The sequence below is a fragment of the Lycorma delicatula genome, chromosome 9 (genome assembly GCF_047948215.1).
Source record: "Lycorma delicatula isolate Av1 chromosome 9, ASM4794821v1, whole genome shotgun sequence".
Classification (NCBI taxonomy): domain Eukaryota; kingdom Metazoa; phylum Arthropoda; class Insecta; order Hemiptera; family Fulgoridae; genus Lycorma; species Lycorma delicatula.
The window spans coordinates 71,046,506-71,071,717 of record NC_134463.1 but is presented as its reverse complement, the minus strand read 5'-3'; the positions used below and the strand labels follow the sequence as shown (position 1 = coordinate 71,071,717).

General features: G+C 29.9%; 1 protein-coding gene across 1 annotated transcript in view; it reads left to right on the top strand.

Moving 5' to 3' along the window:
• Positions 1–25,212, top strand: part of LOC142330568 (LHFPL tetraspan subfamily member 6 protein-like) — a 182,836-nt gene that overhangs the window by 114,659 nt on the left and 42,965 nt on the right. Inside the window, exon 3 of the mRNA XM_075375942.1 lies at positions 20,343–20,509. Within this exon, the coding sequence (XP_075232057.1) occupies positions 20,343–20,509 (167 nt within the window). The remainder of the gene's footprint in view (positions 1–20,342; positions 20,510–25,212) is intronic.

Sequence of the window (25,212 nt, the reverse complement as noted above, 5' to 3'; positions counted from 1 at the left end):
TGTAGGTATAAAAAGAAAAATTTGTGAAAAATCTTAAACCGAAGGGAGGTAGTACAAAATAAAAAAAACGTATATTTCAATTTTAAGAGGTTGGATTTGATTTATTGAAAAACTAATATATATGCAAATTAGGTTTTTATACGTATATAAAATATCTGTCATCGAGCATGAGCTCTCTGGAATGCAGGAATTAATATAATTAGTTTTTCTTCAGTTTATCATTTTCACTGTGTCATCCAAAGAAAATATAAAATAAGAAAAAATATTTTTTCAATTATTTTTAAATATGATTTTATATTTAAATATTGTGTACATTAATAACATAGAAACTTTACAGTTTAACCTTTATTATAAAGGTTTATATATATATATATATATATATATATATATATATATATATACAATGTAGGTAACAAATTTTCTCAAAGTTTTCTTTAAAACGCATGTGAAGAAAATCGAAATTGACGTTTTTGCGATATCTCCTACCCCTGAACGAATTTTTAAAATAAGATTAACATGTTTAATGCCATGTGCAGAAATATTTAAGCCAAATTTGAAGAAAATCGGTTTGTTCAATTCAGAGATATACGGCAGTTATCTAGCAACGGCAGAACATTTTATACGGATTTAAATCTTAGATTTTGGATACCGGTATTCTTTGGTGGTTGAGTTTCAATTAACCACGATTAACCATCTCAGGAATGGTCGACCTGAGACTGTACAAGAGTACACTTCAATTAAATTCATACATAACATCCTCATTCATTCTCTGAAGTAATACCTTATGGTGGTTCCGGAGGTTAAACAGAAAAAGAAAGAAATATAAGGCCAAAAGAAATGCGATACGCATACAAACATACATATGTTCTCTTGTTGGTCCCTATGAATTAGTTTCACCATAAAGAGCGGTTACCGGACCGGAATAAGAATTTATGGGAAAATGTAAGGGTGCGGAGGATGAAATTATTACGCTTCAACAGTTAAGAAATAAGGCTACTGGTTCTGCAGGCCAGGGGGTATAAATTCTGCCAGGAGCAGAGGGAAAATCATCCCAACCCCGTAGGGGAAGAACAACGCGGGTACCTTGTGACGCTTTCGATTGCCGCACCCCTCCACATTCCTAGCCCTGATGTGCTTTAACGGGAGTCGTCTTTCGCCCTCTAACTTTTGACATCTCGTAGTAATAAGCCAGGCTTCGTTGGAATTCCACCGATGTAAATGCTTCAGTCGACAATTACATCGGTGATCTAAAACTTAGCTTTTGCCTTCGATGCAGGCCTCATCCGGGACCCAAGCGAACAGTTAATAGTTAATCGAGTAGTTCAGCGTGGCCGCGTTCGGCATAATCGTAATAACGGTGAGAAGTTATGCGAGGCCGTGTTCGGCGCGGTTGTGTGACGGCGTTATCACTAAGCGTTTGGTAACAACGAGTAAAGATTTCGTCACAAGCATTCCAATGTGAACAGTGGTTGAATGCAGGAAGTTGTTCGGTGAATGACTGGTAAACAGTAGTGAAAGTGACAGTATTAAATTCATCCAGAAAGTGTAGGGTAGTTTTTTTACTAATAGCAAAAGTATAATCTTTGCAGAAAATGGATTCATATGTAATGGAATTACTTGTCTAATCTTATTTTGTCCTTAATGCAATATTAGGTATTAATATCAGCGGTCATTATAACGTTTTATTAGATGAGACTGTATTCTGATTTTTATAATTTAATTATCTTTAAACAAATCTTGTGTTTATTTGAATTACTATTTTGTATGTCATATATTCACTATTATTATTATTTATTTATTTAATTTCCTTTTTTTAAAAGTCTCTCAATATCCTGGTCGAGCCCCGAACACACGGCAATATATAATAATAATTTTTTTTTTGCTTCTGTATTTTAAAGATTTTTATTGTTTTTAACTGTAAACTACAACTTTTGTAATTTAGAATGTATGTAATTTGATTTTTAAATTAATAAATTAACTCGTAACAAGTTTTTATTCTTTACAAATTTTGTTAAATCTTTTCATAATGTGTTTACATAGTGTTTTTCAAGTCACACAATTTGAAAGATTTTAAACAGAGATAGATGAGATGCATTACAATTAATTAACATAATTTCGTTTAATATTTTCAGACTATCAAGTTTTTAATAGAAATTAAATTAAACCAGTAAATATAATGTAACCATCTCAACACTGAGTTACAGAGGCGTCTAAATTAGAAATCGTCCATTTACTAATTGAAAATTTAACCCGTTTATAATTAATTAAGTAATGGTAAAACTGCTTGTTTTAAAAATGAATATAAATATTAAAATGTACCATGTACTTTCTAATGACGATAAATAAAAAAAAATAATCCCAGTTTCAGAAGCCAAATAAGCTCTGTTTTAAACAAATTTATTTTAATGGAATACATTTTGCTAAAATATTTTTGACATCAAAAATTACTGTACTTTTAGTAAAATTATATATCTTAATCCAAGCAATTTAAACTTTAAAAGGCCTGGAATGAATCGGCTGCTGTCAGCCTAGTATGTTTACCCATTTCAAATCCAAACTAGACCTCAAAAATGTAAAAACAATATTTTTTGTGTGTTTTAATTATTACTCGTATAAAATTCACTACTGAAGATGGTATTCGATCAATCAATACCTATTATATTAAATTACAGATTTGAATTTAAATTTCCATTCATCAATATTTAAGTAAAACCCTTAAAAATAAAACAACGGTCTTACTAAAGTAAGCTTTATTGTGATATGATGAAACTTTTAATTAAAACAATTTTAATTTTAGTTTGTACACTAACATTTAACACTTGAGAATTATTTATTTGATTTATTTATATAATCACGAGGATTATTTCTGGTACAGTTATCAAACGGATTACTTAACTTTTTTTTTTATACATAAATACATTAAATCCTTACAAACATAATATATATCACGGATTTCGTTAGTACATCGTCGGTTAGAGGCGACGAAGTCAACAAAATACGTTTACAGTTCTAGACATGACCTAACCTAACGGTGATATGTAAATGAGGGGAAAAAATTAGCGTGAAAACATATTTCAGCTCAATTAGATATTAGTAATAGAGAATACTTTAAAAAAATACCTGAATTTTGTTAAATTTTTTTTTCATTTAATGAATCGCTGGTCTCGAATATGATATCATTTTTTTTTCATTTTTTTAATGTACCGTTACGAATCACGCCGCTAGATAGCAGTACTTGAACCCACCGGGTTGGTCTAGTGGTGAACGCGTCTTCCCAAATCAGCTGATTTGGAAGTCGAGAGTTACAGCGTTCAAGTCCTAGTAAAACCAGTTATTTTTACACGGATTTGAATACTAGATCGTGGATACCGGTGTTCTTTGGTGGTTGGGTTTCAATTAACCACGTATCTCAGGTATGGTCGAACTGAGAATGTACAAGACTACACTTCATTTACACTCATACATATCATCCTCATTCATCCTCTGAAGAATTATCTAAACGGTAGTTACCGGAGGCTAAAGTACTTGAGAGTACTAGATAGCGTATAAAAACTTGATAATGTACTTGAAATAATAAAATTAAAAAAAAAAATATACTATTGCTCGTTTTAATAGTAAATGCTGTTATGTAAATGAAAGTACTGAGGATGAGACAATTTTTTTAATTCCCATCACTTCTTTAAAAAAAATAAAAGTATTAGTTTACAAGATACTAATACTAGTTTTATTAAAAAAGGAAAAATATGGTATGAAGTGAATGATATGACTATCAACAAAAACAATTGGCCGTGAAATTCAATTTGTTTGATCTAAGGAAATAAATCCATAAGATAACAATTAGTAATTCTTAAAAAAAAAATAAAAAATACAAGAATAATCTAACAAAACGCAGTGATATAAAAAAAATTACAATGAAATTGTAAACCGTTAGGTAAGTGTCTCGCAAATATCATTTCTTCAGCTCAAAAAACAAAAATTTCTGTAATATAAATAAAACTGTTTTTAACAAAACGATACTAATTTTAAAAAAGGTAGATACTACATTTCTATTATCAAACTCTGTTATTATTTTAGAATTTTATTTAAAAATAATACATGTTAAGTATGTGTAATAGACTTAGATAATAAAGAATGTTTAAGCGTTCCATATTATAAGCAAAACAAAAAAAAATTGTTGCAAAACTCTAACCGGCCCGATTTCATTTATATGCAATACATATCATATTTACAGAAATAATACAATTCTTATGATTATTCGTTATTTAATAAATTAAATCCTGACGGTAAGAGTTTTGTAACAAATATTTTTTTTTTTTGCTTATTATACGGAACGCTTAAATATTGTTTATTATCTATTATTGTATATCTATTGTCTATTACATACATTTAACATGTATTTTTTAAAAAAAAAAAGTAATGTAAAGTCTTACCTTTTTTTGACATCAGTATCGTTTGGTTAAAAACAGTTTTATTTATATTACAGCGATTTTTGATTTTTGAGTGGAAGAATTGATATCTGCTCGACTCTTACCGTAGGGTTTACAATTTCATTGTAATTTTTTTTTGGATTTGTATTTATTATTTCAATCGAACAGACATATTCCTAGAGAATTACATTTTTAGTTTTTTCTAATTTTTGGTTTTACAGTTTTTTTCCAGTTATATCATTAGATTTTTTTTTTTTTAAACATACGGAATTGTATGGATATCCGTCTAATGACAAGACAAACTGTTGAGGAACTGCTTTCTTTTATATCCTGATTTTAGGGGGAAAAAAAACATTTTATATGCTTTTAGTTGATTTTTAGACTTGTTTACGTTAAGGAAAAATCATGTTACAGTATATATATATATATATATATATATATATATATATATATATACGATAGATATATATATATATATGATAGAGAAACTTCCAAAATGAAGAATGCGAGAGAAAATAAAGAAAAATGAATCTAGAAGGACGACAAAGGGATTCTTCCTTGAGAAGAACTTATATAAAAGCGTAGAAGATGCGGATAGTGTAAATTATTACGCTTAAACAATCAAAAGAACGGGTGGGGTACTGGTTGTTCTATTGGCCAGGAGATATGAATACTATTAGAGACCAGCAGAGTGACAATCGCTTTTTAAGTTCGAGTTCGGTGTACTGTACGATAAAAGCGATCACAGTAACTGTTTGATAACAAACGTGTAAAGAATGCGTCAAGAGTATTCCATTTCGGGCAGTAGTTGAAAACAACCAGCTGTTCGGCGAGTTATTTGTGAACAGGAGTGAAAGAAAGAGTGCAATCTGTTTTGATTTCTGGGAATTCAAAGTCTTCTCATTCTCAAAATAAGACCCCTCCTCAAAGATTATTTAAATTTTTACGTTAATAATTTAAAAGTTTACATTAACGGCCCAAAAAATCTGTTTATATTTTATAGATATTAAAAAAATAATTTTTCATACTGCCTACAATGTGGTTGGACGAATACTACTTACAACCCTTTTCAAAAAAAAAAAAAAAACAATGTTTAATAATTTTTCTTAGAAGAAACATATTTAATAAAGTTTAGAAATTTGTTATTAACAATTGTAATTACAATAAAAATTACAGTTTAATTAAGGATTTTTAGTTTCTGTCATCCGTTATATTAATAAACAAGATAAAAGGCGGGCCCGCCGCGAAAATTTTACATGCTTTATGTTTCATTACATATGATTTTTTAATAGGTTTTGCCAAATTTAACTAAATATGGTTCATGAATTTAGAGTACTAAGAACAACAAAAACTTTTACAACGAAAGCTTTAAAATCTTGAACATTATTAGCCGTTTTTTGAACTGTGATTATTTAACACGCTCTAACCGCAATGTCTTCCTTTTTTATCCCCAAAGCACAAATATAATTTTAGATAAATCGTTCTTATCAAGAAGTATAGATCGTTCGAACGAATGAATTTAAACCTATAAATTTAGTACAACAAATATAAGTCTATTAGTACTTCAGATTAATCTGGACCCATTGAAAACACCTACTAAATGTTACGGAAAACAGAAATTTCGTGGAGCAAAGTTTTACTTAAGAAAGATTAGTAAAATAAGGTAGTAATTTTACAGAAATAATTACTGATCATATTTTCGTCCAATAAAATTTTAGTGTAAATCTAATAATTAAAGAATTACTTGAAAATGTATAATTTTGTTTTTTTTTTTATCGTGATTACTATCATAAAACTGTAAAATTAAATGTATACATTTTTTATGCAATACTAAGGTTAAAAAATAGAAAAAATAAACCTTTTTACAAATAGGTTTTAAATATAAGAGATAATATTTCTCCCTTTTCTAATCTGACTAATTTTCGAGCTAATGTGAACACCACATAACTTACTTGTATGCCTACACATTTTTAAAAGTACATCAAATTTTATTTCATTAATAACTTCTGATTTTTTTTCTTTTTATTGTTATTATTGAATTATTATTTATTGTAAAACTGTTTTACAATCAGAAATTAATAAATCAATATATTTAAATTTAAAAAAAAATATTAAAAAAAGGAGATGAAGTTGGATTTGAAGTGATATGCCTTCCCCTTGAACGATCCAAATATTTCATTAATTAAAGTTTAATTTGGCTATAACTTTTGAACAAATGAAAATAAGTACAACTTATAATATATGGTTGAAAAGCTCTCAATGAGGGCTTATTATTGCAGTTAAGAAAATGTCCAAAATCCAAATTTTTTGGATTTTGGGCTTTTTTTGGACACTTGGTTCAGCCGATTGCAATCAAAAGAAAGGTGCACAATTAGATGTTACAACAGTCCTAAATCCAGAATTACAACATCCTATAGCTAATCGTTTTTGAATTATGCGAGATACATACGTACGTACAGACGTCAAGTCGAAACTAGTCAAAATGGATTCAGGGATGGTCGAAATGGATATTTTCGTTGAAATTTGAAAACCGAAATTTTTCGCGATCACAATACATCTTTTACTTCGTACAAGGAAATAAAAAAGAGTATTATATTCTATCTGTAAGTAACTTTAATGTATTAACTAGTTGAAATATAGTAGTAAAATGTTAAATTTATTTCTTAGAAAAGAATAGTTAATTAAAATCAGGAGATCCGTTCACAGATGTTGATGTAAACGTTCATTGACAAATTCTTATTATTAGAGCTAGAAGTACAAGTGCCTAGCCACGAATTGGATTTTCAATATCAACTGGTGAAATGCATGCTGTAATTTTTTAAGTCGTATTCTGGATTTTAATAATCTACTTCTAAATTTATAATATAAGAAAAAATAGAGAATTTCCTGAGGCCAAAGGGTATCTAAAACGCCAAAGGGATTCTGAATGTAATTAAATTACGTGTTCAATGATATGTAATAGTATTCCACAGTACTACTACACAATATTAATGTATAATACTGAATTTGTATCGAAAAATTAATTAGTCATTAGACGTAATTTATAACAAAAAACTATTTTATTGTTTTTTCTAGCGGTCACGACAACTATAAGATAAAATTCCATGCAGAAAAATAGTTTGTTATTAGAAAGATAATTAATTAGAATCCTCAAGGATGCTATTGTTTTTTTCCTCTTCTATTTATTTATTTTTTTTGAGAAATATAATTTTACAGGATATATATATATATATATATATTGTTTTATAATGTTTTGAAATTCTTTAATTAATTACACTGTGGGCGCTACCCTGGAATCGATCGAATTTATATGAGTAAATGTTATTTTTTCATAATTTAAAATAACATTGAACGTTTAAAAACAATGTTAAGGTAATTATTTTTACAAATTAAATAAGAACCAAATTAAAAAAAATAAAAAATAATAAAAGAAATGGGAAGATAATTATACGATAAAGAGATAGCTAAAACGAGAAGTAATTACAGAATGTTCTTTCTATAGACGAGAATAAACAACAAAGAAAAAGAAGAAATACAGAAGAGTGGCGTGTGGGTGTTTATCATCTTTTCGATGGAAGAGAGAAATGAAATACGGTAAGTGTTTTCTTTGTTTGTTCACCACACAAAAGCCTAGTTGAAATTAAACTTGAATAAACATATTAAAAGCGTCGTTTCATTTTTATCTATTTTATTTGGTTACGATTTTTAATAACTATGATAAGATAATAAAATGTATTAACGGGTAATAAAGTTAAATAATTATTTTAAAACACGCTTTATTCTAATTATTGCATACGTCTAACAATAAAACATAGATATTGTTAAGATGCAAATCCGACCTAAAAACAGGGAAGATATAAGATAATTCAAATATACAAATAGAACGAGACAATGCAAGGAGAGAATTAGTAGGAGGTGTGCATTGTGTTAAGAGTGTACAAAAAGATAGCACGTTAAAAAGAGATAGATAAACTGAATAGAGTGAACATCGTAGATAACAAAGTGTCTGAAATAGGTTACGTTAGGCTTTATAAATTTAAGGCATGAGTTATAGTTGAAATAAAATTAACCTTCTACAAGAGTACAAGACGGGAACTGAATTTATTTGTGTAAACGTTTACTCAAGTCGTCCTTATTTCAACCTTCTTCTGGCACAATGATTTACCTAACACAAGAGAGCCAAAAGTCATTCGTCCTTCCCTTCTTTCAGCAGCCGCAACACAATTTAGAAATTTGTAGGTGTTTTTTTTTCACTCGTTTTTCTCTCTTCTTGGCTTTTATTCAACAATATTATACGAAAAAAGATTTATCAAAAGAAATGTAATTATATTCCATTTAAAATATTAACTCATTAAATTAATTAAAAATAATTATAGCAAAGAAATAACCGTAAGTGTCATTGCTAAATATTATTGCAACTTTTCTAAGATTTTTCCAACCTCAACTTCAGATCTAAATGTGAATATCTTTATTTTTATCTAAATTTAAAATTTCATATTAAAAAAATCCTTTCTCCAAAATTCTTTATGGATGAAAGAAAGATTTATTTCTAAGAAACGTTACAATTTTGTAAATGAATGAGGTTTGAACCCTTAAGAATTCTAACCTCAGTTGTCACTTTATGATTAAAAAAGAAATTGTTTCTGTTGTAGCATTAATTTAACTAATTGGTGATAAATGTTCATCAGCAAGTTACTTTCATCCCAGTAAAAATGCCTTGATTTGTAGTGATGTTGTGGATAGGGTGGTGTTTGCTGTCTTGAGGTATCCTCTGAGTGAGGTTGTTCGTTTTTATTTCCTTTCCTCTGCGGGTATATTAAATTTTCTTAATACTACTCATTTTATTTATTTTTGACTATTTCTCCGTTATAGTTGGTTCTACGGGTATTTTATTTATTTAGCGTATGGCACCAAAACATAACACCAATTACAGTCAAAATTACAAACTAATATATGCTACTGATTCTGGAATCATCATTAGGAAATCTTCAGGATTCCCTTCATAAACTGTCCTAGAGCAAACTTTTGTGATGTGTCTGACAGTTTGATTTTCACCACACTCACAAAGGGGTGTCGGTGTTTTACCCCATTTATACAGAAAATAGTCGCACCTACCATGCTGAGTCCGTATTCTGTTTAACGCTGACCATGTCCTACGTGGCAAGTCAAACCCGGCGGCCTTTGAGTAATACATAGGATTTGGTTATTATGCTTTGTGGTCCATTCTCGATGCCAGGCGTCAGTCAGGTTAAATCCATTCTCTGTGGCAGCAATTGCTGTTTTGATAGGTGGCTTTCTAGATCGAAGGCGATCGCGATTAGCATCCTCAATGTCCTCATGTATTGGCAGGTTTCGATTGTCCATAATCTTCTTGTACTCTCTTACAAGAGCGTTCATACGGCGCAGGTTTGGAGGTGGTATGTGGCTCAATACCGGGAGCCATTCCACGGGAGTAGACCTGATAAACCCGGCAACCATTCTCATAGCGTTATTCTCAATACCTGTTACCTATGGGTATTGATGGGAAGCTACTAAAACCATACTAAGAATACTGGAACTCAAAGCACAAATGAATTCATAATATGAATTTAAAGGTTCCCTATTGGTGGACTAATCCGAGAATTCTGTTTTCTGCAGTGGTCTACAATATGCCTAATTCTGAAGTGTCTATCGAGCAAATCTAAGCCTACTCATTCTTTCTAAAATAAGAATACAGGGGTAATTTGGTTATATGAGTAATGCAAGTTTTTCTAGAATGATTACTATTTCCTGATATTAAAGAAAATCACTGAACGACGTTTGGATTAATCTTTCAAGTCTACCTAAAGTCTACGGTAAGCATTTACCGTTTTTTGAAATTGCGTAAAATTCAGTAAATTTTTAGAATAAAATGGAAACAAGGAGGTTTTTTAGATTATAAAACGTATAATAATTTCTCGAATGAAAGAAATTTATTTGATTGCTAATTATTGTATAAATAAATCTTGTTTCTCTTCTTAATATTATTTTAAATATTTTGTTGCTAACATTAAATTAAAGTATTTAATTCATCATATATTAATGGAAAACTAAATTCTACTACTATCACTTTTTTCCTTTCCTCCATTTGATGAAATTTTCTATTTATTTCTGATCTCAAAGTATTTCCCCCATTTTATGTTTTATTTATTCTTTTTTAGTATTCCCTTTGCTTATGCCTCTTTTATATAGTTTTTCTCTTGAAAAACTTTCTGTTGTCGTCTACAACAGAACCATTGTAACATGCTTCGAGATGACGGAAGTAAATATATGTAGATTTATAAAAAAGAAAGTTGACAACACAGTTGTAGAAATTTGCCGTTAAGTGGTTTTTTTCTAATGTACCGCTTACAAACACATACACACATAACTTAATTTAAAATATTTATCATTTGATTTAAATATAATATTTGTTGTTTATCTAATTTCAATGATTCTAACTAAAGCGCGTGCCATGCCGTATTTCATTTCGCGCGGGTGTGGCGGTACTAGCGGCTACTTTAAATACTTTTTTACACTTTAAATATTATTCATTTATTTAATTCTACCGTTCATCTGTGAAATTACAACATAGCAGACGACTACAGTAACCCACCGGGTCTAGTGGTGACAAATCACAAATCAGCTGATTTCGAAGTTGAGAGTTCCAACGTTAAAATCCTAGTAAAGAAAGTTACTTTTATACGGATTTGAATACTAGATCGTGGATACCGGTGTTCTTTGATGGTTGGGTTTCAATTAATCACAAATCTCAGAAATGGTCGATCTGAGACTACAAAACTACACTTTACTTAGATTCATACATATCATCCTCTGAAGTAATACCTGACGGTGATTACCGGAGGCTAAACAGGAAAAAAAAGAAAAAAAGACAACTGCAGCAGCTGTACGTCAGTGCTACACTAGCGCTCCTTGTGCAGGGAGAGGGGGTACTAATAACGAAGTATATCCACTTAGCCATTAATTTAGAACAAATATTGGGGTGGGAGTGCGATTTTGCAATAATCTTTTTTTGGAAGTATTATTTTATAATTTAACTAATGTGCCTAGGAAAAATAAGACCTTAATAGGGCGAAATCTGGAGATACTGAGGGTGACCTTTCTCTACAGCCTCACCCTCTGGACTTTTAAGTTTAAAATTTAATGATATCAATATCCCGTATATAGAAGTAATCTGACCAAGTTTGGTCAAAATCAGTTCAGTAGTTCTAGAGATATTAATGTGATTTAGAAGTCAACACCGAACACACGTGCATACAAAAATTAACATCTGGAAAATTTCCATCCGGTTTTTGTTTTTTGGTGTCAAAACGTTAAGATCCGGTGAAAACCGCATATGCCCAAATTGCACCGATTTCAATAATTTTCCTTCTACACCTATAGCGGCAGACAGGAAAGTAAAAATTGATGATTAGTGTCATAAGGCAAATAACATTAAATTTTATGAAGCATACTGTAAACATTGTAGGAGTAACAATAACCAATCTAAAACCTTTTTATTATTGCCTAGGATAAGGTGAATGTTTTTCGGAAATTAAATTTACGCCGCAGGACTGCATATCATATGCAATCCACAAGGATATAGCGTACAGTCAAGCAGCAATCACATCATGTACACAGATGTGTGTTTTCTAATGACATCAGATACCGTGAGTTGCTCTGGTATGTCCTAAGAGTAATCGGCAGAGGACCACTTCCTCTGCGAATTTTTCTACTTGAAGAATCCCGTGGCAACACAATAACCTTAATTTGTCGGAGTTAAAGACAACTGTTCCGGTGCTAAATGCATGCGTCTTTAGCAGCGGAATCCGTACTTTCATTACCTGTAATTCCCACGTGGCTAGGGATCCAATATAAACTCACTTGTGTGTTGCGATTGTTCAAGTTAACGATTGCATTATTGATTTCGGCGAGGATTGAATATCTAGAATACAAATTTTCTAACGCCTCTACTAATCTACTATATTAATTCTGCCTACATGTGGCCAAAATCCATCGTTCAGAATTTAATAAAGAGGAATAATAGGATGCATTCATGGATAAATTTAGGAAATAGTTTATTGTAATCTATTACCTTCTGACTATGATATAATAATTATATTAGAAAATGTAGGAAAGAGTATGATGTAGAAAGACTGCAATTAAAAAGAAATCCTAAGAGAATTATGAAAGATAAATGTGAATAATATTGAACATCAAAAAAAGTAAGTGTAAATAGATATTATCTGAAAGATTTAATTTAGGAATTAAACAAGCTTGATACCAAAATTGAGGTATAAAAAATAATTTAGGTAATTAGTTAATTATATTTAAAAATATAGTTAAAAAAAAAAAAATATATAGTTGAAAATAATTAGGTAATTAGTTATCTATATTAATTATCCTTGATTTATATGATTAAATTATTTTATTACCAAATAATTAGAATACTGAATGTTTACTCATTTATTTTTAACTAAATTAAATGAATTAAAAATACATTTGAAAAATTTCAAAAAAGAAGAGTACTTAAAAAGAAAACAATTTTTGAGAATTTTTTTGCTGACATGAATTTTTGAAAATTTAAAAATCTCACTGTTTTTAGAATTTTTGAGATGTTACATGAAACTTTTTAAATGTGGCCCCTAATCTTTCGCTATTAGAAAAATAAGATAACCATTAAATTTAATTTTAATATTATTAATTAAAATATTTACGAAATTATATTATTTTAAATTAATTGATGTAAGGAAAACATCTGGTGAAGGACAAATTTGTAATCCGCTTATTTTCATTCTTTTACACAATACACTATTACACAAACAATCTCAATTTACATGGAATTTTAATTTAATTTTGTAAATTACCTTAGACCAATTTAATTATCGTAACGTAACAATGGAGAAACTGTAAAAGGGGAAAATTCAGATCATTTGTCGACCAGACGTTGGCTTTTGTTCATTTTTAGTAATACTTTATCCTTACAGTTATAATCATTGTTTATCTAAAATTCCTTTCTTTTCATCATTTAAACGCTAAAAATTTATTATTTAAATATGAATAATTTATATTTCCCCTTATAATGGATGTGATATTAGTGAACTATTTATTTATTAACTATAAATTAAAATTATCGATTTCGTAAATTCATTACAAATCAACGCTCTGAATCACTCTTTCTTTCTTTCTTTTTCCTGTTTAGCCTCCGGTAACTACCGTTTAGATAATTTTTCAGAGGATGAATGAGGATGATATATATGAGTGTAAATGAAGTGTAGTCTCTTGTACATTCTCAGTTCAACCGTTCCTGAGATGTGTGGTTAATTGAAACCCAACCACCAAAGAACACCGGTATCCACGATCTAGTATTCAAATCCGTGTAAAAATAACTGGCTTTACTAGGACTTGAACGCTGGAACTCTCGACTTCCAAATCAGCTGATTTGGGAAGACGCGTTCACCACTAGACCAATCCGGTGGGTTCTCTGAATCACTCTGTACCACCGTCGGTGTACATCTACACAATTAAGTTTATAATGATCCACTATTTAATCTTAAATAATGATGATACAATGGATTACACACTTAAAGTTAAAATATGTTAAATTATTTTAAAATTTCCTATAATACTTCATAATGTTTAATTAAAAATTAATAATAATCAAGGAATTTTGAAAAAGATTTTACAATCTAAGAGAAATCCAAATAACTTACGCATTATTAATAAACATAAAATATGATTTCAAACTTAAGTCAGTCACTTATAACTAGTTTATAACTTATAAACTATAACAAAAAACAAGGCGGGAAGGTTAAGAAAAAAAAGCAGAGATCCAACGTTTTCATTTTCAAGGGAATTATGAAATAGTGGGACGGGTAAGTAACTAAGGAAAGGAATAGTAGAGCTGATGCAGGGAGAACTGCTCCTACTGTTAAATAAAGTGGAAAATTTAAAAAAGTGGAGGAACACAGATGAATATTTCACAATCCACCAGATATTTCGCCTTGGAAGAAAGAAATGTAGAGGGAGTTACTAAATGAATGAGGGAGGTATAAAAGGAAAAAAATGTATATATATATACACATCTGTTCATTCATTGTCTGGGTCACTTGGTTCTGCCTCTTTTCATTAATTCCATTAACGTTTTAAATTTTTATTTTACGTGTAAAATAACCATAATATATAATGTTTATGTTACGAAGTGAAATTCAACTAAATAGAAACCCGCAAATACGATACCGATGCGGATAATCAAAATAACGCTGATATCTTTAATCAGATACTTCATAGATATATCTCATCCATGCATTTCTCTTTTTTTTATATAAAAAAAAAAATAAATAAGCACCTTAAATTAAATTTCTTTTTTAAATAAAAATTAAAATTTTTACGAAATTAATCAATAAATTAAGTTCTGCAACCTAGTTATTTTTTCCTTGAAACGTGAAATTCGGAGAATCGAAATGAAGAAGCATAACAAATTCTATTTGTACAGTTTCAAAAAAAATGAGTTGATTTTTAGATCGGCGATTAATTTTTAAGTGCACAATTAAATTTAAAATTAATCTTTTCAACTAATTGATTTTTTTTTAACCCGACTGTCAGTTTTGTCAAAGTAGTGGGGTAATGAATTTAACGTATGTTTGTTTGTTCCTTTCTTAGCTTCAATGATCCAACCAATTAAACCAACTTTTGAGTAGCAGCAGGTCTTTGGTCTGGATGTAACATAAGCTATCTTAAATCGTCATATCTAAAGAGAAGGGGGGGCGATACCCAAAATTAAAAAATTACCCTATATCAAATTTAGTATTCCATAAAATCTTTTTGTTTATATGGTATTTTTCGAAAAATTCAACGTTCTCTCGATATAAACATAAAATGTGCTCAGCAAAAGGAAGAAGGAATGCATCACAACACGCATCTATATTATCATTCATTAGCATTTATATTTCTATTTAAATAGCACGATGTTTCCAATAAGATAAAAAATACTACTATCGTATCAAGATATTGAATGGTAAAGTTATAGAAACATCAAAAGAGCGCTAAATAAAATGATTATTAAAAAACAAAAACTCCGACTTTTAATTATACACATCTATCTGGAATAATTAAGAAAAACGAACTAAAGTACTTAAACAAGTCTCTCTTTTTTTTCTTACGAAATTTTTCAGTTTATAATAAGTTAGCGACGTGAAATTTAATATTACGTGTACATTTCATCTTGTAGGTAGGTGTTGTACAATGCATGGTATTGTCGTGACGTGGCGATATACGGATGGGGCAAAAGAACTCAAAAGAACTGACCGGTGGGCCGACCTGCCATGCCGGACTTATAGCCGGTAGGTGGGAAGGCCCATTAGAGTAGAACAGACACTCCCCTCGGTGGCGCAATACCAACCAGTCGGACTGGCCCAGGGGAGTAGAGTTCAAAAAAAAAAAAAAAAAAGGTAGGTGTTTGTGTAGGCTATATGAGATGGTGATTTTAATGGCTTCCACTTTTACGACTATCAAGAACAGGCGCCCGAATACAACATAAAATGTAGAAATAATATTAAATTCCACATCGCAGACTAAATTATTGTATCCTGAAGAATTATAGGACAAAATTTTCGTTGTTGAAATCAACACTTGTTTTGCTGGTAAGAGGATAGTATTTTTGGTCTTTAAAGACTCAATCTTATGATCCGAGTGCATAGTCTAATTGAAGTTAGATAAAGGAATGGTTTTTGTATGGAACCTCCGGTGTTAGAGAAAGGCGCAGGAATTACGCTTCCGCGAATCGGTTAATTTGATGTTTGAGGGTTCAAGTTATGATAGGTGATCATGGTTAGAAGAGGCAATACGAAGGCGATAGTAGGTTATGTAAATATACTGATGGAAATGTCTGCCGAGGCATTTGCATCGGTGGCAAATTGACAGAGGCCAAACTGATAACTGCGTTTTGTTATCAGGTTTAAAGAGTCAAAAAGATGACCTCCGTTAAAGCCCATTACGGCTATGAATGGAGGGGGTTATGTGGCGACCGGGATCATCGGGAGTCTTCCCCAAAAGGGTGTCAGGATATATCCTGAAGAAATACAAGAAAGAAAAGCTTGTTTAACGATTTTGTTTTTCATAATTATTCTAGGTAGATGTGTGCAATTAGTAGTCAGGTTTTTTTAGTTTTTAATAATTATTTTATTTAATAGATCTGTTGAAAATGAACAGTGAATTTTTCCGCTATAATCATATACAAGGAAATGAATAAAATTATCATTAAATATTATAATTATCATAAAAATTACAATAATATAAAAACAAGAATGAGCTCTTTATCACTACATTAAAATCACTTATTCGAATTTAGAATGAGAGGTCATTAGTGGTTAGAATTTTTCGCATAATTATTTTTAATAAAAAATAAACATCATATAGGAAAGGATAGAATCTATATATACAAACAATATTTAATTTTTGTTTTTTACCTTGAACAGAATATTATGATGTTATATTCAACTTGCTGACCGGTTGTTTAATCAGTTATAAAAATTCCGCCTTTCAAATCATTTTGTTTCTGGATTCAATTCCAGAAAAAATTTAATTTTTTTTTACCTAAATCTTTCTTATTTATTATTTTTTTCTCTAATTCACCACATCTTTATTCTAAAATATCTTATCGTAAAGGCAAATCTCAGGAGTATTATATAATACAGTGAATAATAATCCGGTTTTAGGGTGCATACAAATTCTATAATAGGTGAAAATATTGGTTTTGTAGTTTGAAACAGCTAGTATAACTACTATATCAAATTATTGTTCAACCATTTTTGTATTTATATAAAGAATAATCTTGTTTGAAGATTGAGAACAAGAACGAAATTTTATGCTTCAATGTACAGAGAAAAGTAATACAGATTCTGCTTCTATCCATAAAGAATTCCATGCAATATTACTAATTCAATCTGTGAACATTTTAATTAGCTGAACATAAAATTTGACAATAATAGAGGCATCGGAGATGCTCTGCAATTAGCTAAACCCAAAACACTGCACTTAAAAAAAAAAAAACAGGCTACTTGTAGAGCCGTTAATAAAGAATTCTCAAACGACAATGAGAAATGGTTCTGTTAAGGTGAAATTATCTAGAAAAAGTCTACGAAAGATTCTAAAGAAATTGAAGTTCATGTGTAAACGATAAATATTAATTTATGCTCTTCATGAAAATGATTTTGAAAGTGGGATGGAATTTTGTGAAGAATTTATTACTTGTTGTGAAGCAAATCCTCAATTCTAAGCATTGATAGGCCTCATTTATGCCTCAGACTAAATGTCCTAGTTAACCATTAGAATTGTGTTTACCGGTCTGATGAAAAACCTCATGGAATTACGGAGAAGTAACTCCATGAAATTCATGCTTGATGTGGGATCAAAAAAAAGGAATTCTAGGATCATATTTATTCGACGGGAGTGTCACGACTGATTAATATCTTGAAATGTAAAGCGATATTTATATTCTCGAGCATTAAACAATCCGTATTAAACTGAGGCTAAGTTTGACTGTAAAATAAGGTGCCTTTCCCCTAAGCTCTTCAAGTTAGAGGCTACATCAATTAACCTTTCATGAAGAAGAAGGAACCTGAGAAATAAGTAAATTATTACCACGTTCATGTATTTTGATGTCTGGTGATTTTTTGTTCTTGGGAATTGTCAAAGACATTGTATTTTCTTCAAATCAAAGTGACTAGAATTTTTCCTTAAGCTGTCACTTGAAAACACAATTTTCAATTTTTCAAACCAGTAAACATTTTATTGCAAAAATATGCATAGATCGGTGGCCTGTATGAGTGTTTAAAGGAAGAAAGGCAACATTTTGAACAATTTCTCTGATATACGTATTAAAGATATAATATTTTTTAACGTTTAGTTAGGGAGTCTTGGAGAGCTACATCAAACTAGTCAAATGACTGAAGACAAAAAACAAAATTGGTGAAACTGACTTTTGGGCAGTTTACTATTTTATTTATTGGCTGTATTTATGTAATATCTATCACATCTTTTGTTTATATATATATATAATTTATTTATTTATTCTCAAAAAAAAAAAAAACCACGAACCTACACTTATCCCTTACAGTCATTCTGTGATAGACAGATTTTGTATCATATAAAAAATTCCAAGACTTACCGGGATTTGAACTGTCTTCTTGAAATGTAGTTAATTTATTTGTTAATTTTAATGAATTTAAGTACATTAATTAAATTACTAGTACATTACATTAGTTAATTACTAGTATTGTTAGACTTTCAATTGTAATAATATTTTAGCTTCTGTAAACAGATTTAATTATTAAATTTTATAAAAATAAAAATAAATCATTTTAACTGCATTAATAATTTATTTCTAAATCGAGGAAAGTAAATACAGTACCTGAACTGTTACACTAACAAACTGTACAGAAAATTAGAAAACATGAAAAGTACAGCTGCTACAAAATTTTAATACGTTCAATGGTACAAATATTAGATAACATGAAAAACACAGTTGTACAATGATTGAAGTATACATATGTACAATGATTGAGATATTACAGTAACAAACTGTACGGAATATGAGAAAACTAGTAAAATATAGCTGCTATAAAATATTAGTACCGATTTTGGTTGCATCACAATGACCGGATGATGTCACATCAGTGGCGATTGGACGCATCAATGAAACAAATTTAATTTTAACATTTTTGGTCGTTCAACACTTTTTCACTTTCTTTTTCGTCTTGAATCTGTTTGATGTGTATTAAAGCGTCTTATTTATAGCGAGATAAGTAAATAGTAAAAAAAATTTTTATTTAAAAAAATTAACACCACAAAAATTTCATTTGGCACAGGACCAAAGAATCTAATTCAGTATCTGACAGAAGCTAAAGAACAAGATAGGTTATTTTATCGATTGAGTTCAATTGTCAAACGGAATAACTAAACAGTTCCAAATTAATACTTCTTTCTTTGGAAAGAATATGATATGTAACAAAATATTTGTTTTAACATACCTAAAAACATAGGCTTTCAAAAAGAATTATACATGAAATCATATTAATATTTAAAAAATTAACAAACACAGGTATCATCTTTTTTCAGATTTATATTCATAAATAAATAAATTTTTAACTTACGTTCAATATATTTAATAAGCGAATATATTATTTTTATGATATAAGAATCGAAACGTGAAATATTTGCCTACTGTTTACAATTTTGGAAAAGGATTTCTTGCATTTCAACTCTGTTTTCAGCTCGGTCAAATGTTAGTATTTTATACAAATACCAAAAATAGTCTTACACGGCAGAATAGCTTTACTATCTTCAGAATGGGGTAAAAATTACAAGGCAATGAATTTTTTTTTAGTAATAATCCGTTTAATAAAACAGATAACAAAAAAATAAATGATTTAACCATTTATTTACATTTTTTTACGTAAGTTATGAAATAACAGGATATCTCTGTCGCATTCGACAATGTTACTGGCATGAAATCATTTTTATTTTTTAGGTTGTACAGTGAAGCTAAATTTCATAGAATTAAACTTATAAATAAAAAAAAAATCACAACTCATATAAGCAATAGTTAGGAATATTCTAAAAATATGTATTTAACATTTTTTAAGTGCATTAAATTAAAACGTGAATGTAATTTTCAAATCGTGTTATTTAATTCTACTCACTGTGATAAGTCAAGTCTTGGATAAACCTTTCTTCTCCATGAATTTTTAATCGTATTTAATTTCTAAGTTTGCATTAAGTTATTTAAATCTTTTCATCCCTTACACAGTAAAATTTACCTTTTCTTTATTCTCTTTCAAAATTCTATCCTCCTTGGCATCTTTATAAGGCTATACTACTTTATGTTTATATTAATTCATTATTTATTTTTATTTCCAGGTTTTGGGACATACCCAGTCCATGGTGGCAAGCAAGTACAGTTTTAGCCGGGTTAGGAAGTGCTTTAAGTCTACTTGTAGCGTTGACAGCGGTCGCTGCTTGTTGTGTCTCATATGTTATACACACAGCCACAGCTAAAGTAGCCGGAAGTCTTCAACTACTTGCCGGTAATTATGAATTATATTCATTTATTATGAAATTTAAGTTCGTTTTTAAATTCACACGTACTAAAACCTACGCGTATACACTTGATATACATCAATTGTAAAATGATTGATTTATTAAAGAATCATTTTTTCATATTTTAAACAAAATCCTTATTTAAAAATAAATCTATAAATATGCCGACCTCCGTGGCGGAAGTGATAGCGTTTCGGCCTTTCATCCGGAGGTCCCGGGTTCGAATCTCCGTCAAGCAAGGCATTTTCACCCATTACGAAGTTATCATTTCATCTCATTCTCTGAAGCAATACCTAACGGTGGTATAGATTGTATAGAGTTTTAAAATTAAAGATAGAATAGTAACCCATATACTAGGCTCACCATTTTTTCCGGAATGAAGGTTGAAAAAATAGGACGTTACAAAATAGAACGGTTAGAAAACAATTGCACATTGCTCGATTATGATGACAATATTTTTGGACGGGAAAAAAAACGTCTATGGAAAGATGAAAAACTTCCACCCGATATTCTTTTACGAGCACAAGAAAAGAGATAGCTAAATAATAAATCAGTTCTTAACCGAATTACGAGAAAATTCATCTGGGAGCATCAAGCAGGCGATTTATTACCAAATCCTTCCTATATTTGTAATAGACAGTTTTAAGGGACCATACGACCAATAATTAAAGCAAACACTGATCGCTGAAAAATGTGATCAGGTTATTATTATCCAGTGGAATGATTTCTATTCTTCAAAATTTAGGATCGTTTATAATCGATCTCTGCAAATAGTACACAAACTAGATAGCCAAGACGAGATTACGTAATCTGTAAAATTAAGAAACCGTGTTTGAAACAGATTTGTGAGTGTGAAATCTCATAGATTTTGTGAGATTATTGCGACTTGGTTAGAAATAGAGGATGATTTGAATAAAAAATCGTCCAAGAAATAATGAATTTCAAACGCTCTCGCTGGAAGTGAGAACAATTATTTGTGGTTAAGTGATTACGAATATAACTGATATTCTACGGAAGACGGAAATTTGGGCACTCGAATTTGTCTATTATAATTTTTATGGTTTTAATTAATCAAATATTTATAGTATAAACTGATTTATTGACATTACGTAATTAATTATACTGTTGTATATTCAATCTTCTATGGTGATTTTGTTAATAAAAATAAAAAATAAAAAACAAGGCATCAACAAAAGAAAGAGCTTGTATTTTGAACACTAACTTTATATTATTGACACTGTAAGGATAAACTCCTTTAGATTTAATGACATTTCCAAAAGGATTACATAAAAAGTGATAGTAATGAAGCAACAAAGTTGTTCAAATACTGCTGCCTAATAGATAGTTCTTTTTCTATGCAGTAATATATAGGAGGTAATATTAGTATAGTATCCATTGAAATGATATAGTTGGTTTTCATATGGCACGTTGATAATTAGAGGCTAAACCTAACCAAATATAATTTAACTCTCCAACGGCTCCTTCATAATGTCAATCGGATACAATAACACCTGCTACTGAATTCTAATTAACTACGTATCCTGGCCAGGCAGTTCCACCGGTGTACCAAGCTGTAGGTACATTCATTAATTAAACAGGGGCACAACAAAAAACAACGACAACAAAGTCATTCTAGATAACTAAGATTTCTAAAATATCATTTAAAAATGTATTAGTATTATAATATGATAACTACTGAAAATGATTTACATTATTCAATTTTGTAACGTTAGGCTTATATTTGTTATCTATAAACCAATTCATACATTAGGATGTACACTATTAAAATCAAATTTTAAATTATTATACATTTGATTTTTGGTGCTGATGTAGTTAACTTTCATTTTACTAATTTTTGGGGAATTATAAATTAACCTCCGGTTGAGTAATAAAAATATACAAAATAAATTTAAAAAAAACTATATATAAAAGTTACATGCATATTTATATTATTTCTCAAAGTAATTTTTGCCCAAATCAAGCATTTATCGTATCGTGACACCAGTTTGTTTAACTCCCTTCAAAGAAAGGCGCCGCCAAAGTAACTTTGCAACTAAGTTTAGCAGTTCAAAAAAATCCTATTAAATGAATTTAAATATGCATAAACTTAATTCAAATTTTTATAAAACTATTATAATATATACTGATTATGCATGAATAAATTGTTTATATCAACTATTCTATATCTTTTTATATTATAATAGAAAACCTTGTCATTTTTAATTTTTATAGGACTGAAAACAACTTTATTTTGTTTTAAATTTTTTAAACACGATTTTATTCACATTCTGGATTTTTCGTATATTGATATTACAAATCTAAAGGGTATCTAACAGATGGTAAAAAATTTTTTTTTTTCTATTGTAATATTCTTAAAATATATATTGGGCTCATATATCGGTACTTTATCGTTTTACGCCCCCCCCCACTTTTTTTCGCATTTTTTCACATAAAAATTACTTAATATAACATGTTTCATTATAATTGATGAATAAAACATTAGAGAAATACCCCATAGTAACCCTACAACTCAATAAAAACAATCCAGCAATAGATTAGAGAAAACACACTAATATACTGTTTTATACCGGTCATTTTAAACAATCTCCATATTATCATATTTTACGTATTAAAAATATAAGCATTATTGCTTATAATTATAAATGTAATCTAACCAAATCTAATCTTCGCCCGCTAACCTTGACTAATTAATAGTAATGTTTTGATTTTTTAAATAATAAATAATTGCAATAATTACTAAATTTATTATTTATGTAAGCAAAAACTTACTGTTAATTAGTCAAGGTTAGCTAGCAAGCGAAGCAAGCGTAGGTTAAGTTTAGTTAGATTATATTTAGAATTTCTCTGGATTTATATCCAAATACCCACTGATTTAAAAGAATTCTGCCTCTATTGAACTTTCTTTTTGTAAATGAGAACTCGTCTATTATTATCATCATTCCTGGACCATCTACTTGTTATGGGTTTTTTAATAAATGATCAGTACACGCTCACACTTCTCCCAGGTACATTTTCCAATCCGTTATTTTTTATTTCTTTCACCCTAACCCCACAACAAAGCAAAGCACAGCGCAGAGGGTTGTCTACTCAAACGGCCTCCCCGTCAGCCGGCCTTAAGTCTAGTCTGCCCGCCGGTTAGATCTTTTCATTGCCTGCCTCTAACCCCTAGGGTGGTGTATCCAAGCCCGACTATGTCGTTCCTGGACTCCACCTCAGAAGCCGGGACACGGTCTTGACGCCAATGTCTCTAGTGAGAGCACTCTGTAGAGGGCACTCACATCGGGTCTCGGTCTTTTAGAGAAGGAATGAGGGAGATTATTGTCTCATCACCGCCGCCCATCCGTGCAAACAGAGACGAACGGCAGCTCCGCAGGGGGCTGTCCCTCAACCCCTCGCCAATCCAATCCGTTATTAAATTATTGCTTCAGCTGACATTAACCTTCCCTTGCTTTGGTCGCTAACCTTGACTAATATCTTTAAAATGACCGGTATAAAACAGCACATTAGTGTGTTTTCTCTAATTTTTTATTCATAAATTATAGAAAACATGCTATATTAAGTAATTTTTATGTGAAAAAATTCGAAAAAAGTGAGGGGTGTAAAACAAAAAAGTACCCATATATCTTCCAATAATGATGTCTAGTGAGAATTATGCTAGTGTTATCGTTCACCGAATTACAACATAAATTAACTGGTTATTACTGGACGTCACCGAATGGGTAATCATGTTACATTTTATCATATTCGTAGTCCGTAGGTTTAGATTAACTGGTATATGATTGGTTTGATTTAAGTTTGTAAATAAATAATTTCAGCTCAAGGTTGGGTAAATAAAACCATTCCTGCAGTGGTCGAGAGGGTTTAATTTGTACTGGCTATTTCCCAATACTAACAGACGTAGTGTTAAATTTAATAAAACCATCACAAATAAGTGCTTTAATATTATAAACAGAATTTATATTTCATTTCCAGACCGCCAAAAAGCGAACAGTTTATATCGGTTTCGAACAAAAGTGGATTGATCTTAGTTTTTTTTTCTATCAGGGGCTCACTCGTAAATTTTTCAGAACCGGAATGTTTGATTTTGTATTATAACAGACCGCAAGTACATGGTCTACAACCACAGGCGGATGGCTATGTGATTTTAATGTTTATATAGATAAAAAGCGAAACTTATCTTTTTTATATCACATACTTAAATTTTACATAAAATAGATTTTTAACTACTAATTTTGTCGCCGTTTGCCTATGGATATCCAAAAGCCACTTTCGTTGGGTCTGACGTTTATAATTTAGGTTATATTTTTTACCGGCTTATAATTTGATAATAATTTATCAATAAAAATAAAAGAGAAGTTAGGGTTAGGAATCAAACCAAATAATTTTAACCCTAGAAAAACATTTAATACATGAACATTTGAACGATTTAACAGTGAGATTTCAAAGTAAAAAATGTTTTATTTAATGAAATGGTCCAATTTGATACGCCCGAATGTCTACAGACTTAAAAAACTTAGCAAATGGATTGGTTATCTTCAAAGTGTTTTTTTTGCTTATCTCATTCCAGTATAGTCTGCAGTCTGGTGTTAACGAAGCCATATTTTTAGATATATCTTTCTGTCTGCTAGACGTAAACAAACGGATCACCGATTCATAGCATTTGCTCAGT